At 30.5% G+C, this 21579-nt stretch overlaps 1 protein-coding gene across 7 annotated transcripts in view; it reads right to left on the bottom strand.

Annotated features, from left to right (window-relative positions):
- Window positions 1-202: 202 nt before the first annotated feature.
- The window catches only part of LOC111702650 (triple functional domain protein), a gene marked incomplete at its 3' end in the record, with an annotated part of 222423 nt that continues 201046 nt past the window's right edge, over window positions 203-21579 (bottom strand). For all 7 annotated transcript variants that reach the window (XM_023474874.1, XM_023474442.1, XM_023474643.1 and 4 more), the window contains 9 exon segments: window positions 203-314; window positions 1295-1377; window positions 2063-2128; window positions 3198-3359; window positions 4890-5049; window positions 5446-5783; window positions 7508-7702; window positions 15071-15185; window positions 16857-16914. In XM_023474874.1, the coding sequence (XP_023330642.1) occupies window positions 203-314; window positions 1295-1377; window positions 2063-2128; window positions 3198-3359; window positions 4890-5049; window positions 5446-5783; window positions 7508-7702; window positions 15071-15185; window positions 16857-16914 (1289 nt within the window).

The following is a 21579-nucleotide window of genomic DNA, read 5'->3' as shown; positions in this document are numbered from 1 at the left end:
CACTCGGTACTTATAGATTTCATTAGGTCTTTAGGGAATTCGCTAAGTAGCGAAACAATATCTAATACAATATTGATCAGATAAAGAGGTAAAAAGGTACCTTATAAAACAAACATGTCGGTCTAGAAATGGGAGAAGACTTGAAATTACGTGTACACTGTACAGTCCCTTTAAAGAATGAAACTATGGATAAATGTTTAACCTGAAAATGTGCTTTATAAGTGTATACTGGGCTTGTGAACTGGGTTTTCTTGCCAACAGTTTCAGCAAAAATGATTATCTGCTCGAACAAGAAAACAGTCATCTCGCGAAACCTAAACAAACAATATATCTAAAATCTATACTTTGTTTGTTTGTCTGTTTGAATCGTCAAATGGCTGAAAACGATCAAGCCCAAATTTTGTGTGTGACCCAGGGAAGGTTTACGGATGATTAAGATTTTAAAAATTTGCCTCCAAAAAATTTTGCTTTTTGTAAAATTTTGAAAATCCTAGAAATATTTTTTTTAATGTGCAAGTACTTTGAGAACATTCTCACAGACAGAACAACAATTAAAAGAAAATGGAAGCGAAGCGCCCTAAAAGTCTAGTATACAATATTATATCATTTATTTCTTAGTTCACTTTTCTCATTTTTGTCCAGATATGTCCGTGAATAAATATGATATTAGTGTAAATTGAAAACCTATGTTCTTTGAGTTTACACGAGTAGAAATCCTTATTATATTTGTGCAGTGTGCACTGTACATGCACCACTCTCCAACTACAGCTTAGGTTTTATAAAATACACAATCTATATATAATTTTGGCTTGTCTGTTTGTTTGTATCCAATAAACGTCAAAACGGCTGAACCGATCGGGCCCAAATTTTTTGTGGGACCTCACGGGACCACAGGGAAGGTTTATAAATGATAAAAATTAAAAAAATGTGTTTTAAAGGTTTTTAATTTTGTAAAAAATTAAAATTCTTGAAAATCCGCGAATTTTTTTTAAAAATCCGCAACATTTTTTCTTCTTTGTTATAAAATGTAAACAAAAAGAACATTTTCACAATCTACATAGAAGATGGGCGCGAAACGCCCTAAAAGCCTAGTGATGCTAAATTTACAGAACTAGGTTTTCAATGTACTTCGCGCACCTTTTTTTAGAAACAATTTTATCTGATAACCATTGCTCTTAAATCTGCACTTTTCATTGTAAATCTTTTGCAGATTTTTTTTACTTCTGCGCAGTTTTGAAAACAAGTAATGTAAAAAAATCAAGATTCTTAGGAAAAAAAGAACTATTTGGTTTACCTATGGTTTGGAGAACTAGAAGGATCATCAGTACACAGTAGTGGTCCACGTAGTAGTAGTTTACCCTGAGCAACTATCTTACCCTAAACAAGAACAATGCTATCACACAATCAGCAGATTAATTTTCAATTCAAGGGAATCTTCCTGTAAAGAGTGACATGGCCGATTCACAACAGTACCTTTAACAGCTTTGTCTGCTCAAGAATGAGTGAGATATCCATGTTTATATTTTGAAAAAAGTATTATTCCAAATGTGGTTTCTTTGCTTAGGGGATTTGTTAATTTCTGTGACAGAAACATTTGAGTAATTTACCAGATATAAACGGTTTTCAACTTAGAAAAACATTACACTACATTAAACTACATTATTGATCAGATAAAATGAGTGTTAAAATCACGTGACATTACATCGAAATTCCCTTTAAGAATTTAACTATATACAGAACTATGCATCATAAAACAAAATTTTATTTAAATTAATTCTCGGACTCTCTTAGGAAATTTTAACAAAATATTCAACATTTTGGTCGATGGAAATCCGAGAATGTTCTAAAGAAAACATTATCAAAATTCTTAGAATTGTCTACTTTTAAAGTTTTTTTGTTAAATACAAAATCATAATTCTGGAAAATCTCCTTAATCTCTATGAATAAATTCTAAACTATTTTAAAATTCATTTTAAGAAAAATAATATTCATCACATTCATCAATTCAATTCAAGAACTTCTAAAATATTTCTAAAAATGAGTAGATAATATTTAAGCTAACCTCAAATCCTTGTAACCGACCAATATCCATCATATCGTTTGCCTGGTTGGGTACCACGGTCATCACCTTTAATAGAAAATATTTATAAGATTCGAGAATGTTTCAAGCAGTATATTTTATATATTATGAGCAGTGCATAGGATCTGCATCTGCGTATCCACGTCGTAAAATATCAACCAAAAACTGAAAAAACCTTTTGCACTAAAATCTGAAAGGTAGAAAAAAGAGAGAATATTTGAAGTTTCTTTAATTCTGATTGATTCATCAAGTTTTAGCATAAAATAAGCTAAAAAAGAACAAAATAATTTGAAAATTCGTATTTTGTTAAAAAAAAATCCTGGTCATTATTTCTGGGGGGATCACGGATCCGCACCAAAATAAAATGGATCCTAAGCACTGATTTAAATATGTTGTCATTTGAAATCTGTGTAATGAGTAGATATATATAATATAATTTATAATAATAATAATATATAATACTAGCTGAAGGGCCCGGCGTGGGCGTGAAAAACAAAAAAAGAATTTAGAAAAAAAAAGTTTTGTAAAGGCATGAGAAAAATATTTAATCGTTTGATAATTCATAAATAAAAATCTTGAGAATTGATTATCCTTTGTGACATACCATATATATTCAAAATTATTAATCTAATTTCTATAAATTTATAATTTCTAAAAAAATTATTCAGATTTGATTTTTTAAAAGTCGTGACAACAAAGGTACAATGTACATCTTATAATGTATATATGAGGTTTGGTCAATAATATTATATAGTACAGTACCTTGAATGTATATATATTATATAGTATAGTACCTTGAATGTATATATATTATATAGTACAGTACCTTGAATGTATATATATCATATAGTACAGTACCTTGAATGTATATATATTATATAGTACAGTACCTTGAATGTATATATATTATATAGTACAGTACCTTAAAATGTATATATATTATATAGTACAGTACCTTGAATGTATATATATTATATAGTACAGTACCTTGAATGTATATATATATTATATAGTACAGTACCTTGAATGTATATATATTATATAGTACAGTACCTTGAATGTATATATATTATATAGTACAGTACCTTGAATGTATATATATTATATAGTACAGTACCTTGAATGCCTGTTCTAATGCTTTGGCCTCTAGAGTAAGGTTTGCCCGTTGAGAATGTTTAAGAATGGCCTCTAAGAGCATATGGTATTTAGTTAACCTCTGGATAGGTTTAATGAGTAGATCTGTGAGGCGGAGTTTAAACCCGTATTTTAACCGTATCTCCTAAACAGAAGAAAACATTAGTACAATATTTCAAGTAACTGTTTAATATAAATTTAGACTCTATCTGAATGAAACGGGTTGTTTAAAAATGTTTTTAATTCGGAAATTATACAGAATAAAATAATTATTTTTACCACCTTTTGACCACATTACCTAACTATGATTCCCCCTACAAAGGGAGGTTAGGTTACTTAACGTCCCTTGGGACAGTTACGTAAAATAACCACCCGTTCTGCGAAGTTTTCGCTGCGCTCTGGATGTTTTGAAGACAAAATCGGTCTTGGGAACCCTTGATAGAGTAAAATTCCCTTAACCTCCCTGAAAAGTAGTTGTAAATAATTAAAAACTACTTTACAGGGAAGTTTTTAATTTCCAGTATTGGACGTTCACAATTTTGTCGTCTGTTGAGATGCAGATGCGCTATTTTTTTCATGAAAACTTCTCAGAGCGGGTGGTTATTTTACTTAATTGTTCCAAGGGACGTAGACTAACATAACAACCCTCTGCTCAGGGAATCATGGGTGGGTAATGTTGGTCAATATACGGTAAAATAAAAGAAAAACTGCAAATCTTTGTGTGTCAGTAGAGAAATGAAAAGAGATTGTATTTTACATTGTATTTTTCAAGGGAGGGGGAGGAGGGGAGGGATATATATTTTACATTGTATTTTTCAAGGGAGGGAGGAGGGGAGGGATATATATTTTACATTGTATTTTTCAAGGGAGGGAGGAGGGGGGGGGAGATATTATTTTACGGTTATTAACTCAATCATTGTTATTGATTGAAGAAGGCTAAGTGATTAATGTGTTTACCCCTTTAAAAGTACATTCTATCCCCTTCTTGTATTGGTATATCCCAAATCCAATTATTATCTCTTAACTTTGTTAAACTGAGTAACAATATACCCACGGCAACCACTTGGTATAATTAAAACAAACAGTTTAGACAATATCCCCCTCTGTATACATTCACATTATACACATTATATTCAATCATATTCCATTTTGAAGAAAGAATAAGCAGAGGGGATTAACAATATATTAGTCCCGTTCTCTAGAAAAATGTAAACTGTTAAAGGGACTGTAAAGGAAAAATGAAAGGGGATATAGGCTGAAACCTAAGCGTTTTAGGAGTTGATCGAGACCCATGAGAATTCTATCTTATGTTCCTGTCTCGAGAAATTGATATATAACTGTGTCAAAATACGAAAATCTATAATCTTCAAGAAATAAAATTTTGTAAAAAATAGTAAGTTTGAACGGAACATATTCAGCAACTTCACAACCAATCTGATAAAAAACGATATCCCAGAGGAGCCTAAGAAACTTAGGTTTGTTTCTATTATTATTTGAATTTAATATTTTTTCATTTATACAAGATATAATTGATAATATTATTTACAGCATCACGTGACCAAAACTCCCACCAATGGAAACTCCTAAAATGCTTAGATTTTAGCCTATACCCCCTTTAATTTTTCCTTAACAGTCCCTGTTAGTAAGTGGTGAACTAAATAAAACCTATATGTACCTCAAAGTATGTGTCTATGTACTCTGAGACAATGAACTCAGATTTAGGTTTGTTCTGGCAGTACACTACATACATCTGGAACTTTCGTTCACACTTCTTAAAGAGGTTTCCTAGCTCACTTGGATTATCTGCACACCCACACACGTTCTTAGAGAAGTAACTAAACAACAATTCATTTATTAAATTGAAAACATTATTTTAATTACAAGCAAATAATAAAAGAAAAGCATGAAAGGTTCAAATCAAATGAATGATTACTGATAAGAAATGAAATGAATAAGCTGAGTATGTACTATATGAAGAGTAATATACTAAACATCTCTAAAAGCACATGCTTGCTATCCTATGTATCTGTTATATTCCATGTAAATATATCTATATATAGCAATGTTTTGATTTTAGGTCCAAGTGTAAGAAAAACAAGTTAATTTTTTATATAATGTAAATTCAAAACTTTTTAAATCTTCTCAATAGCTCTTTATAAAGAGGAAATATGAACTAAAACATGAAATATTTCTGTATAACGTGATTAGTTGTAAAGAATGATTTAACTTACTCTCTGTGCCACTCGTAGATCATCTCCAGGTTTCCAAATATCATCCTGTCCTTCCCTTGCTTTAAATCCTCCGGCATAGGTATCTCTGGGTTCTCTTCGTCCTTACTCTCCCTCATATAGTAGATATATTGTGCACACTGAGCCAGGTCGGAGACATAATCCTGTTCACTCTCAACTAGTTCACGGACCCGCCAACCTCGTTGCTCTAGAGCTCTAGCTGCAACCTCATCCTCTACACTTCCATCCTCCTCAGCTAGTCGTTCTTCAACTTCATTAGGCTGGGTGGAGACTTCTTTACAACTCTCTACACCATTACCATTTACCGAGATGCCAGATTCCTAAACATTCAAATTTTAAAATATTATAAAAAACTATATTCCTGAATTCGAAATTGATAAATGGCGAGAATTTACATTGGATAATATAAAATTCTCTACCTTTCTCTACCTTTCTCTACCTTTCTCTACCTTTCGTCGCCATATTACTTTAATAAATAAAAAATTATTAGGTATAAAATTGCACTTTTGTGTTTAAGAGAGAACACAAAAATACTGAATCTACTTATGTAAAAGAAGATTCTAAAAGAAGATTTCTTAACAGAAGTAATGAAGTTCAAGCATAACGCGAAAAGAAGAGTAGAAGTAGATATGAGATAAATAAAAGAGAAGTAATAACTTAATAAGAAAAGAAGAACTGGATTAAAGAATATAAGAGAAGAGTAGTTTATGAAGAAAAGAAGAACTAGATTAAAGAATAGAAGAGAAGAGTAGTTTATAAAGAAAAGAAGAACTGGATTAAAGAATAGAAGAGAAGAGTAGTTTATAAAGAAAAGACGAACTAGATTAAAGAATAGAAGAGAAGAGTAGTTTATAAAGAAAAGACGAACTAGATTAAAGAATAGAAGAGAAGAGTAGTTTATAAAGAAAAGACGAACTAGATTAAAGAATAGAAGAGAAGAGTAGTTTATAAAGAAAAGACGAACTAGATTAAAGAATAGAAGAGAAGAGTAGTTTATAAAGAAAAGACGAACTAGATTAAAGAATAGAAGAGAAGAGTAGTTTATAAAGAAAAGAAGAACTAGATTAAAGAAGAACTGGATTAAATAATAGAAGAGAAGAGTAGTTTATGAGGAAAAGAAGAACTAGATTAAATAATAGAATATAAGAGTAGTTTATGAGGAAAAGAAGAACTAGATTAAAGAATATAAGAGAAGCGTAGTTAATGTGAAGGAAAAAAGAACTAGATTAAATAATAGAATATAAGAGTAGTTTATGAAGAAAAGAATAGATTAAAGAGAATAAAGTTTTCAAACCAATTATCTCATGCCAAAGTTTGAAGAGCTAAGAATCATCTTATAATATTTATAATATAATAATAACATTATATAAAAATTAAATAATTAGTATTTAGTATAATATGATGTAAATTTCTTCCTCTACTTCACCCAAAAAACTGAATAATATTTTCACAAAATAACTTCCACTAACATTTGGAATTTTTTGTCAAATTTTGTTGAATGATTCTGTTAAGGACAATTTGATGGCGGTGCAGTGCTCCAACAAATTTTGTTAAATGAAAATTTGAAATTTCTTAGAGTGTAGCTTTAAATAAAATTTTATTCTTTGAAATGTGGTTTTAGTTTATTTAATAAAGAAAGTTGGTTGCATGCAGTATATTCTTATTTAGGTTTTGCCCTCTATTTCTAACTTTTAACTTTAAACCGTTTTTCTCGAGACATTATGTCAATTTTCCATTCTCCAGTTTTCAAAACAGGTTTTAAATTCTAATACTTTTCAGACAGGAGAATAATTATCTTTTTCTAGTCAGAGTCTTAAAACTTTTTTTTGTAATAATAACAATAACAATAACAATAACATTAACAATAACAATAACAACAACAATAACAATAACAATAACAACAATCATAATCATAATCATAATCATAATCATAATCATAATCATAATGGTAATAATAATAATATAATAATTATTATAATAATAATAATAACAATAATAGTAATAATAATATTAATAAGGTTTGAAGGAAAAAGATTAAATTTACCTTTAAAGGCTCCTCAGTGCTTGGCATGGAGGAAATGGGTCGCATTGGTGGGGGAACTTCAACTTCCGGTTCTTCCTCTGGAGCCTCCGCCCCACTCTCACTCCGCCCCCTGGATCTGGTACTGGAGGGGCCTCGAGGTTCCTGTTCTCCGCCCCCACTAACACGGTTCCCCATATCCACAGAGGTCTGACCAAACTATACAAATTGTAAATTAAATACATTATTTTCTTGAATATTTAGCAGCAATTCAATTCTGTTCATGAGAACATGGTTTACATCTTTAAGGGGTTATTTACGTTAAATTGGGAAAATGAATGATTTCAAGAAAAAAAACCTTGCCCGCTAAAATCCGATTGTTTACCCCCCCCCCTCCCCCTTTTTTTAAAAATTGTTCCAAAGGGGGGATATCCATGTCATCGATTTTACTGCATTATGTAAATCTATCAATTTCTTTATTACTAATTATATTTTATAATTCATTAACGTAATAAAATATTTGTAATTTTTAATAATTATATTTCCATATTTCCATACATTTATAAATGTATTCATGACGTTGGTCTAAATAAATACTGTTAGGTGTACCAGTAATATCTACTTAATAACATCAATAAACTTTAATTATAACTAAATAAAGGGCCCGGCGTTGCCCGTGGAAAAAAATTAAATTTTTTTTAAAATTTGATTTATTTTTAGCCTATGAAACTCCCCGGCCACCCATTAGTGTCCACACAATTTTTTAGCACAATCAGTCCAGCCGTTTGGCCGGCTATACGTAACATATATATATATATACGAATGTCTTGCTTTATTATATAGATTTGTTTAAAAATAAAAAATCTGTAAAATTTACAGTTTTATTAGGAACTGACTGGAACTTTGAAGCCAGGCTGGGAAAAGAATACATTAACATATAATTATCATTTAATACAGGATATACTGCATTTTCATAAACTTGGTATTTCAAGATTAATCCGAAATGTATGTATTTATCTATATCTATTAGGTAATGAGTTGAGAAAAATAGGAATTATTATAAATATAGAGTTATCTAAGAAACCTTATTTATTCCTAATGGCATTAATGTAAGTTTTCTATTGGGGCCTCATTGGGACAAGATATTTGGAAAGTAAATTTCAAATAGAAGAAAATAAAATACACAGCTGCTGAACAAAACAAACTTTTAAACAAAAATTATGAAACAGAAATTAAAAATTATTAATTATATATATTATCTATTTGTCATTGCAATGGATATTATTAAGCGCGAAAAAGTTTTTGTTTTTTCTAGTTTGTTTTATTTTGATCGAATACTCATTACAATGACATAAATAGTTTTATTCAATTTTACTCAAATTATTTAAAAGCAGGTCGATAAAGTTATTTAATCACCCTGTTCAATCAAATTTTTTTCAATTTTTTTCCACGGCCAACACTGGGCCCTTCAGCTAGTTCCAAATAAAATAAATTTAGATTGTATTTTGTACATTGGATTTATAACTTAATGATAAATATATTGAGCATTGCTTAAAAAAGGCTTAAAATTATCTGAGAAAAGGCAATGTATGAGGAATTGCAAAATATATTGAAAGATTGAATTGATTTATTAAAAACTTAGTTAAAATGCAATTTGTATTATTATGGATATTTCCCAATATATTCAATATTTGAGAAAAAATGTGCTCAAAAATCAAAAAGAATTTAATTTTGACAATTTGCATGGAGGTTTGACATTGAAAATATGTATTAATAGAACACGCTATTTATCCCATTTTTTGTATTTAAACACAGTGGGCTTTGGAAGGGACCAAGTGCTAAAAACATTTTCAAAAGTTATTGATAATTTTCCAAAAAATAGTCGCCAAAATCGGCCCCCCTAATTTGTTTGATCCACACTTTACTTAAGGTGTCCTTATTACTTAACCCAAGCTGTCTCGTCTATTAACAAAACCTAACTTATTCTTTACTTATTAAACATAATTTTAATTGAACCTAATCTTAATCTTTTAAATACGAACATATTCTTAACCAAACCTAACATATTCTAAACAAACCCTTTTCTTAACCGAACCTATTCTCAATAAAACCTATTCATAGTCAAATCTATTCATAATCACACCTATTCTCAACAAAACCTGTACAAGTCCACCCTGTTCTAAGAAAACCTAAATCTGTTTGGTCCTGGGAAAAATGCAATTATTCTAAAAGCAATATTCTGTCTAAAGTATGGTATGATGGATGTGGACGGTTTCTAGAATTTTCAATCTCTTTTATCTGCACCAATTCATATCTTCAGATTTCCATATTCATATTCTTCAAATCCCATCTCAAGTTTTCATTTGAATTTGGGAAACCAAACAAGATGTAAAAACAAAAATACGAAATTATGTTTAAGGTTCTGATGGTATAAAAAATTATAAAAATGTCACTCAAAATATTTGATTTGATCCAACATCTTCTATTCTTATTGATTTTTACTCCTAGTGGAAAACCAAGTAATAAAGTTATATTAGACTGAGTTGCCGAACCAAAGAAAATAAAAAGAAAAAACATCTGAAAACCCCACTGGAAAAACACCATTGCTGGAGTAAAAAATAGAAAATTATTCTAATAAAAATATGTCAAACATGAAATGATTTTTTTATAACTATTGTTTTAATTTGTTTAAAACAACTTTAAGACTTTCCAACTTTCCAGTTTTTATGGTTTCTTTCTTGTTTTCCTTACAAGTAAATCATTTAATCTTAAATTACTTTTTCAAATTTATAAATTTTATCCACATCTGAACGGATAAACTTATCCGCCCATTGTTTGTGTGTGGCCGATTATATTAAAAAATGTTATAAAAAAAAAAAATGTAGATTTTTAATTATTGATAAAGCATCGACAAAAACAGAAAAATCCGTGAAATTTATCTTTATGACAAGGAAAAATATAAATGGTGGGTTGAAGAGTAACTTTAAAAACTAAAATTGTATTAGGAAAAAGGGACACAAAGCGACCTTAAAGCCTAAATACAATAGACAACTGAAGAGCCAACGATTGTTTTCATTCTTCATGGGTTCTATTTTTAGTAGAAATGTACTTTATATACTTTCTAGAATGAGATCTACTAGATATTTTAGAATGAATTCTCTGTTTTCTTAATGATCTAATTACATTAGTACGTTTAATCTTTGTATATTGTAATTGTATTGAATTGTGTACAAGAAGTACAAGATTAAGGTTGTCTAGTTTATTACCGGAACATTGTTTCCTAAGCTGTTAGATTTCTGTTTAAATTCCCTTGCAGTTTGTTCTGACAGAACCATAGTAAACATGGTGCTACATAACTGGTTGTTGATCTCAGCAACCCCTTGCTCTATCTTGCAACCACCATCACCAGGAGAGCTTGGGGAGCGGTTCTTTGTTACTTTTCTCATCATAGTTCCTCCGGGTTGATATCAGATTTAAAAACACATTTCTAGTCTTTTGATATATCATCCGTTAGATGAAAATCATTGGTATTTCTCTCTGCAAAAACAAACTGACATTTGAAATTTTAAATCATAAAACAAGAAATATCTAAAATACAAGTTGAGTCTAACAGAAAATAAAATAAAATAAAATTAAAGCTTGTTGATGTTGTTTTGAATACCCTAGTAGACTGAGTAATGTTGCTTAAACAAGATGATTCTATTCCAAGGCAGAAAACGTATTCGAATTTATTAGGGGTAAGATAAAGATATAAAAGAAAGCAACTGAATATGTGTTGTAAATATAGGAATAAGAAAATGTATAGTTCTAATTAAAATTCTAGAAGGATATAAGAGAAATTTATTAGGACAGGTTTTTAAGATATATTGAAATAGGGAAAAGTATTGTTTACTTTTAACATTTCATACTTTTTATATTGTTTAAAGACCCATATACTAGAAGATAATTGAAACCTTTTTCAAACCTTTCAATAAAGAAACAATTAGATTAAACATGACACGAAAGGTATGAGTGGAGAAGTATTCTCTATGCATATTTGGAGAGGGTAGGTATCCACTATGTATACAAGGAGAGGGTAGGTATCCACTATGTGTACTAGGAGATGGTAAGGTATCCTCTATGTATACTAAGAGATGGTAGGTATCCTCTATGTATCCTAAGAGATGGTAGGTATCCTCTATGTATACTAGGAGAGAGTAGGTATCCTCTATGTATACTAGAAGAGGGTAGGTATCCTCTATGTATACTAAGAGATGGTAGATATCCTCTATGTATACTAGGAGAGGGTAGGTATCCTCTATGTATACTAAGAGATGGTAGATATCCTCTATGTATACTAGGAGAGGGTAGATATCCTCTATGTGTACTAGAAGATGGTAAGGTATCCTCTATGTATACTAAGAGAGGGTAGGTATCCTCTATGTATCCTAAGAGAGGTAGATATCCTCTATGTATACTAGGAGAGGGTAGGTATCCTCTATGTATACTAAGAGATGGTAGATATCCTCTATGTATACTAGGAGAGGGTAGATATCCTCTATGTATACTAGAAGAGGGTAGGTATCCTCTATGTATACTAAGAGAGGGTAGGTATCCTCTATGTATACTAAGAGATGGTAGGTATACTCTATGTTTACTAGGAGATGGTAGGTATCCTCTATGTATACTAGAAGAGGGTAGGTATCCTCTATGTATACTAAGAGATGGTAGGTATCCTCTATGTATACTAAGAGATGGTAGATATCCTCTATGTATACTATGAGATGGTAGGTATCCTCTATGTATCCTCTATAACTGATCTACTCCGGGAGGATCAAGGATTCAACAAGCCTCTATACTATAGAGGAGACGGGATGCAGCCTCCGAATGTGTTACAAAGGGCAAACTTCAGTTCTTCGCTTTTCTTCAACTTTCTTGATAAAATTCAAACTTTTTACTTGACATTCAAAAACTTATTTATAAATTAAAAAATAAGAATAACATGTTTTGTTTATATTTTTTCCTTTTATTACTTGTTTACTGGTGAAACGGTTCAAGGTTACAAGACAAAGAAAAGACTAACTAAACAAAATAAATCTGAAAACAATTTAGAAATTTCAAAATAAGGCTACAGCGGTATGAGAAAGCGGAAAAGTTAAGTGTTCGTTGAAATCCAGTGTTTTATTAGTATTTCATGATAAATAGGTCTAAGAAAAGTTATGTTGATGGTGTTTTTCATGAATTCGAAATTTAAATGGATATTTTCGAATTTATGTAAGAGAATTTTCTTTGGCTTAAGAAAACCAAAATAGTGTTGTAAATTTAGATATAAATTCTTTTACATGTGTGCATTTATATTATTTGTGTTGTAAATAAAAATGTTATTAAGGATTATAAGAAACCCAGAAGATCTATTAAACATCAAAATTATTAAAAATCCTCTACGACTTTTTTTCTAAGCCTCCCGGTTATATGTGAATATATTTGAATACACATTTGTCTTATTAAAACCATATCTTGTTAGTGTTAATATCTGTTGGCTAACATAAATATGTCCACTGTTATAATAAGGACGACAATACAGACAATACATAATTATATATTCAAATATAAAATATACATTGATGAATATAACGGATATATATATATATATATATTTGTATATTGGATGTATTGTTCTTCAATTGATTAGTCGGAAGTAAGTGCTTGTTCTCCATACATTGTTTATACAGATACTTTAAATGGAAGGAGGGGGGGGGAGGCAATAACCTTTTCTTCTTTTCTTATAATCCCATATCATATTAGATTATCTCTAATCTTTAACGACAAAATAAACCCTTAATACTCGAAGAACTTATCATTTTCCGCAAGAAAATTCTTATTTAAGCCTTATGTTATTTTTCAAAATGATTTATTCGAATTAAATTTTCTTATTAGTCCCGAAAATCGCAATTTAGACCCGTTGACGGTCTAATATGATGTGGGACACCCTGTATTTAAACATGCGATATAGGGGAGGGGGGAAATTTATAAGTTAAATAAATTTAAAAAAAATAAATTTCTTCAATTTTCAAAAACTCAGTGACCCTATCTCCCCCCCCCCCCTCCTAGGGTAAAACATGTTGCATGGATACCAGTATAAATACTAAGCTATAATATTTATTGCATCATTAACTCCTGTTTAGTTTAGTTTATTGCTCTCAAATATATAAAATAAATCACAACAAGGTTGGACCAAAAAACAATACCCCCCACAGAATAAGATAGATAAATCAAATAATATTGTTCATTAAAATAAAAACACATCTTCTAATGTTTTGTTTTGGGACAGAACATGTTTTTTACAGCTTTTAATAGAACATCCTTTTGATTTATTGGGTTTTTTTTTACCAATAATTGAGATGTATTTAAAGATATGCCGTATATTTATCTAATTTTGAACATAAGGAAACAATAATCAGACTTGTCATTTCTAATACATGTACTTAACATTAAGAAGTTGATAATAAGCATAAGTAATATTGATAAAAAATTCTTGATAACTTTTTAATGATAAAGTTTGTAAAAAATTAATTCTTTGTTTCGTACTCTCTGAACTTAATAAACATATATGAGTTCATGAATTATAGTGAATCCTTTACAATAATTTAAGGATTTAAGGATATCTTTTGGAATAATATTTATCCCTTAAGAAATATATTTCTTCTCCCCGGACCCATTTCCCCCCTTGTTTCCCCTGACCCCACTCCAACTTCAATTATATTCTGATATTAAATTCCAATGTATTGTGTTGTGTATTATGGTCTCATGATGTTATTTTTCGTGTTTACAAAAACTTGTTGTAAACTCAAATGTAAATTGTACTGTACATTCAGACAATATTTATAAATTAGTAATTAAGAAGCAATGAATAAATCAGCCCCCCCCCCCTCCATTTATAGAAATAATTTGAATTCCGTTTCTAATTTATATGCCCGCATTGCAGTGATATCTATGTTTTTAACCAGATTCTTCTGTTATAAAGTAAACCATAAACTATTTCGTATAAAAAGGAGAGCTTACAAACTTGATATATTAAATGTACTTTGATGAATATTAAATGTACTTTGATGAATGTTAACTGTACTTTGATGAATATTAAATGTACTTTGATGAATATTAGGTGTACTTTCATGAATATTAACTGTACGTTGATGAATATTAACTGTACTTTGATGAATATTATGTGTACTTACATGAATATTAAATGTACTTTGATGAATATTAACAGTACTTTGATGAATATTAACTGTACTTTGATGAATATTAACTGTACTTTGATGAATATTAAATGTACTTTGATGAATATTAAATGTACTTTGATGAATATTAACTGTACTTTGATGAATATTAACTGTACTTTGATGAATATTAGATGTACTTTCATGAATATTAACTGTACTTTGATGAATGTTAACTGTACTTTGATGAATATTAACTGTACTTTCAAAAATGTTCAGTGCAGTATGTGTACTGTGTCTACACTCTATAGTGAAAATTGTTTAAAAGGATTAATTTTGTACTATTTACATATTCGATGGATGACATGAATATTTAAATAATTCTAACCTTGAATTTAGATTTTGAGATCTGTCTTTGTATAATAGTTCCATCATGTCCACCCAAACTGTGGGATTTCTCTAATCTGGCCTGGGACAACTTCCGGATATTCGGCAACCATTTCCTGTACAATAATTATAATTATATAACGCTGAACTATGAATAAAATAAATCTTAAAGGGACTAAAAGCGTAATTTCAAGTGACCTTCCATTTATAGAGTGACATGTCCGATTTATAACGATACCCTTTAAACTCTTGTTTGATCAAGGATTTCATAGATATTCTTATTTATATTGCGGGATACTAAGTGCCGAGTGAGTAACCGCGCGAGTGTACACTAGCACGGAGCGTACAGTGTAACCTGAGCACGCGATTTAAAAGCTTCGGCTAGAGCCATAATTCCTTAAACCCGACTTTTAGACCCAATCTTTGACCCAACTCTGATGACAGCTTGTGTCACGTGATTGAGAGCTGCAAGATCTTCGGCTCGACTTAAGGAGACCCAATGAAAATAAAACCGACCTTAGTTGGTTTTAGTGGAGAATAAGACTCAATGTTGAATCTTGTTCTCAAAAAAACTCGGAATGCGCCAAATAAAATATTAAACCGGCTTTTTGAATTTAACTCTGTGGAAAATAAGATGCAGCTCAAGCCGTAAATAAGGCCCAACGACAGCTTAGACCCGAGCCGTATTTTCCCGATTTTTTTTAAATCGCGGGCTCTGGAGTCTCCTCTTCTGGCACCCAATCTTTATCTATACAAATGAGGGTATATACCTAATCGTTGACCGGACAAATGTTTAAAGGGTACAGTTGTGAAACAAACATACTTCTATATGACTGGAAGGTCACTTGAACTTTCGCTTACAGTCTCTTTAACAATGTCATAACTTGATTGGTACTTCTTATATTTCTATCCAATGTTTCTGTAAAAAGAATTTAATAAAACTTTCACAGAACCCTGCACACAAATAACCTTTATTCTTTAGTAGAATTGATAATTTCTATGTATACAAGGTTTAAAGCACGGTGTTCAGAAAACTAGGATAGAATAAAATTAAATAGATTTTTAAGTTATGATTTTTAATAGTCCAGTGAACATGTACACAGCAATTGTGCAGTGTACGCAGACCAATTTCATTTATAAGTTGATTATTTAGGATAATAAAAACTATTTGCTTTACAGCACCAACTTCACAGAATATTGATTAAATGTCGTCTTTCTATTCCACTGCTGAGTATTATGGATCCCATAGTATTCTTCAGAACGAGTTAATAAACGTTTAATACACTGGTTTTTACCAGTTATTACTTGGATGCTATAATAAAATAATTAGACGCCAGAATATTGTTGCAAATTCAAGTTGATCCGGCATCCACAATTTGATCATCAGATATCGCATTTTCATAATTTGAAATCGTTTCGTTCCGTATTTGGCTACTCATAATGTTTACTATCCCTCGATTTAGAACAAAATTATTGAGTTTTTGCAGCAAAATAAAATTTTCTAATCCTGATATCTATTCAACCAAAAGCCTTGACCATTTCTATTTCAACCTGAGATAATTGTATTGTAATAGAACCCATAGTTTGAAATATCAAAGGTCTAAGACTATCTCTTGGGTGCAGACATGAAGGAATTAGAAATTTTGAGTTTGCTGAAAAACTCAGTTCCTTTGGTCAGCAGAGTTTAATATTTAGTTCAACGATATATAGTCTCATAAAAACTGATTAAAAAATAACTAGGATACAAATAGCATAAACAAAACTAATTAAAAAAAAATATTAATTACCCGCTGAATACTTTTCGTTTATTAATCGGTGATGTAGCTCCTAGTGCATCCAGAGATTCTGAAAAAAAAACTTATATATATATTTTTTTATTTACGCCTATTAAAAATTTAGTACTTCCAACATTGATAAATCTATCAACCAACCTATGAATTAAGATCTAAGAATTATAAAGAAAGGATAAAACAAATTCTGAAAACTTTCCTCTTTTCCATACATTATTTCTATGAATTCTCAAAATTAATGAATTTAAACAACTGAAAGTTATTCTTTGAGAATGCGTCTTATTTGAAATATTTTGGACATAAAGAGTCAATTGAGTACTAAGAGAAGCTGTAGGCATAATTTTTGAAATATTTTGGACATAAAGAGTCAATTGAGTACTAAGAGAAGCTGTAGGCATAATTTTCATTACATTTTCAATTTTTTACATCAATTAAATTTGTAATCGAAGGAATCTTAAACGATTTTTCTCTTGAAGTGGAAGAAAAATTGGAGAAAGTCGCAAAAAACACATTTCTTAATATAAAGGCTTCTTGTTCAATAATACCGTAAAAACGTCAGAGATGAAAATGAAACCTGATAGAAAAAAATGTTGATTTGCTTACAGAGAATTCTTTGATAATAAGAGCTTGTCGTAAATCTGGTCGGGTTGTTTAACAAGTGATAAAGTTTAATCAAGGTTCTCTTCTGTATTTGCATAGAAAATGTATATTTAAGCGAGTGTAAATACAACTATACAATGCAACCCAATCTGGAATATAAAATCCTGTCCTAAGCTTTATAAAACGAAAACACATTCTCTACTCCGCAGTTAGAAAGAAACGGATTTATCTAAAACAATATTGACCAATATTACAAACTTACAGAATCAGAAGGGAGAAGGGAATAGAGAACATAAGGGATTGGAATGGGATTTAAAAGAAGTGAAGAATAAATTGGATTCGAAAGGATTAGGAGACTTAAAGTTTTTGGACTGAAAAGTGACAGGATTTGAAGATAAGTGATTGGGGGACTATAAGTAAAGTGATTGGACCGAAAAGTGACGGAATTTGATGAGAAGTGAAGGACCAGATTTAACTAGAAACAATATAATTAGTTTTAAAGTAATAAGCATGACCGGATTGGTTTAAAAGATAAGTAAATCAAAAGTGTTGATATAAGAGACTAAGCAATTGTGATATGTGAGCGGATTAAAAGGAAGAGCGTATAATCAAAAGCAATGGGATTAAATTTAAAGTTATGGTATTATCTAGATTTGAAGTTATGTATGAAATCACTGTAAAGATATGGAATTGGAAGTTGTGGGATTATATTGTTTTTTGATTGTATGGGTTTATAGAGTTTTGAAGCAAGTAATGGGATTAAATCATTTTAAAGATATGGCATTCAACAGATAAAATGCTGTTAGATTAAACGTTTTGAATATACGTATGGGATTATTTAGATTTGATGTCGTGGAATCAGATCGTTTAAAAAATTAATTATAGTTATAGGACTGGATAGATCTTAAATTATGTTGTTTAATTAGAAGTAATATAGGGTAACAAATATAAGGTTAGAATCGCAAATTTTCGTAATCTGCTCCAGGGCTCCTACAGTGTTTTTGTAATATATTATTAAGAGTAACTATTGTAACTATGAGTTTATATATATATATATATTTATATATAATATTTTTAAAAGTAACTATTGTAGCTATGAATATATGTATACAACATTACTTTGCCCGTGAATTTAAAAAACACTATTTTTAAATTCGATTTTTGAAAACAAAAATATTTCGTTTTTAGCCTATGTTACCATGGGTTTCCTCCAAAAAATTACAGCCCATTCGATCCAGCCGTTTGAACAGCTATAGCTAGCATATACATACAAAAATATATAATATTATTAAGAGTAAGTAACTATTGTAACTATGAGTATGTTTAAGGAACTGGAGAGAACTGCTGATACACAGCCTCTAGTCAGCTAACAGGGCTAGATAGATACTTAGATATTAGACTCTACTCTTATATAAACCAGACAACTATAGAACCACATGTAACAGAACCATAATACCGTATATAATAGGACCAGAGAACCACATGTAACAGAACAATAATACCGTATATAATAGGACCAGAGAGCCACATGTAACAGAACCATAATACCGTATATAATAGGACTAGAGAACCACATGTAACAGAACCATAATACCGTATATAATAGGACCAGAGAACCACATATAACAGAACCATAATACCGTATATAATAGGACTAGACATGTAACAGAACCATAATACCGTATATAATAGGACTAGAGAACCACATGTAACAGAACCATAATACCGTATATAATAGGACCAGAGAACCACATATAACAGAACCATAATACCGTATATAATAGGACTAGAGAACCACATGTAACAGAACAATAATACCATATATAATAGGACCAGAGAACCAAATGTAACAGAACAATAATACCGTATATAATAGGACCAGAGAACAACATGTAACAGAACCATAATACCGTATATAATAGGACCAGAGAACCACATGTAACAGAACCAGAATACGATGTATATTAGGACCAGAGAACCACATGTAACAGAACCAGAATACCATATATAATAGGACCAAAGAACCACATGAAACAGAACCAGAATTCCATATAAAATAGGACCAGAGAACCATATGTAACAGAACAAGAATACCATATATAATAGGGCCAAAGAACCATATGTAACAGAACCAGAATACCATGTGTAACAGGACCAGAGAACCACATGTAACAGAACCAGAATACCAAATATAATAGGACCAGAGAACCACATGTAACAGAACCAGAGTACATTTGTAATATGACCAGATACCCATATACACCATACATGATTACTGATTAGGTCCATAAGTCACATTTACAGGAAGAAAAAAAAATCTTATTTTCTTAATAACTACATTTTATCACATGCATCAGGACCACCAAGCACATATACTAGATAGAATACAGGTTAAATAATCACATTTTCACATCCACATGTTATCACATGCATTGGAACCTTAATATGCATGCACCAGATGGAACACAGAATCAAAAAATCACATATTCTAGATAACCACATGAGATGAGAAACAAAAACACTTTTTCCATAGATTACCACATGTATTTGAACTAACACAAATACTATAAGTAGGGTATGAAGGGAAAACATGTAAACCAGAACCTGGCCTGGAGTCTGTTCTATCATTAACAGAAGCATAGTGAAGGATCTGCCTGCAGAATACAACATTACCAGAATAAATGATAAAAAATTGCGATGGATACGGGAGCCTTAACTCTGCATAAACTATTTTAGAATAATATTTCCTAATATTTTTACATAATTGCATGTATATAACACACATATATAGATATATGTATGTATAACAAATATGAATATTATGTAGTGAAACAGATACACTGAATGAGAAGAATATATGATGTAATTGGGTTACTTCTGATATTATAAATTCTTATTACCATATACATTATACATATATGAACTGCAGGGTGAAGGGTAAGTAGGAGAATAATGATATTTACTGGAACTAAACACAGAATACATAATTCAACTCATTTCCATTAAGCAAGAAGAAAATAAAATAAAATAAATAAAAATATTGGTTAAAATCAAGATATATTTTTGAAAATACACAGTGGGGCTGAAAAAAATCAAGATTTTTTTGCACTCAACCCGGGGACTATTATTTTCTGAAACTGCATGTCTCTACAAAACTAAGGAGCTATAAACTCAAAATTCTCCTATGGGATAGTGAACAATTTTATAATTCAAATAATTTCAAAAATCCCCATAGGAGAATTTGGTTTTGTAGCTCATTAGTTCCGTATGAATTGATGATTTTTTTGTTTCAAGCCGAAACATTACATTACATATAAGAATAGGGTTGTAGCTTGTAGTTCACAACTCTTCAAGGTTTATAGTCTCACGCTGACTATAACTTTGCATTCTTCGGGAATAAAAACAAAAATGACTCAAATATTTTAATGCCTTTCTTTTCTCATTGTCTTGCCCCACAACAAAATTTACACAAACAAACAGAATTTTTTACAGGAAGCCATAGATTTTTTTTAAAATAAGAAGTAAATGCTGTCAGAAACTTACATTCAACAATACTACTTGTTCATTTAATTTAGCAAAGGTTGAATTGAAAATATTTCAAAAATATTATACTGAAGACGACATTTCAGGACATCTGATTTTATTTACACCTCATTACATGAAGTCCCAGACTTAATCATATTAACACTGTAGGTCTTCTGATTTACTATGTATATTTTTTTCTGTTCTCCTGCTCTTCTTTTCTTCCATTCTCTAGTTCTTCTGTTCTCTTGTTCTTCTATTCTTCCGTTCTCTTGTTTTTCTGTTCTCTCTCTCTTCTTTTCTCTTGTTCTTCTGTTCTCTTGTTCTTCTGTTCTCTTGTTCTTCTATTCTCTTGTTCTTCTGTTCTCTTGATCTTCAATTCTTCCATTCTCTTGTTCTTCTATTCTTCTGTCCTTCTGTCCTTCTGTCCTCCTGTCCTCCTGTTCTCTTGTTCTCTTGTTCTCTTGTTCTCTTGTTCTCTTGTTCTCCTGTTCTTCTGTTCTTCTGTTCTGCTGTTCTACTGTTCTCCAGTTCTCCTGTTCTCCTGGTCTCCTGGTCTCCTGTTCTCCTGCTCTCCTGTACCAAATATCATGTAAAC

This window comes from Eurytemora carolleeae, unplaced genomic scaffold, assembly GCF_000591075.1.
Source record: "Eurytemora carolleeae unplaced genomic scaffold, Eaff_2.0 scaffold101, whole genome shotgun sequence".
NCBI classification, from domain to species: Eukaryota; Metazoa; Arthropoda; class Copepoda; order Calanoida; family Temoridae; genus Eurytemora; species Eurytemora carolleeae.
This window is presented reverse-complemented; position numbering and strand designations above follow the sequence as displayed.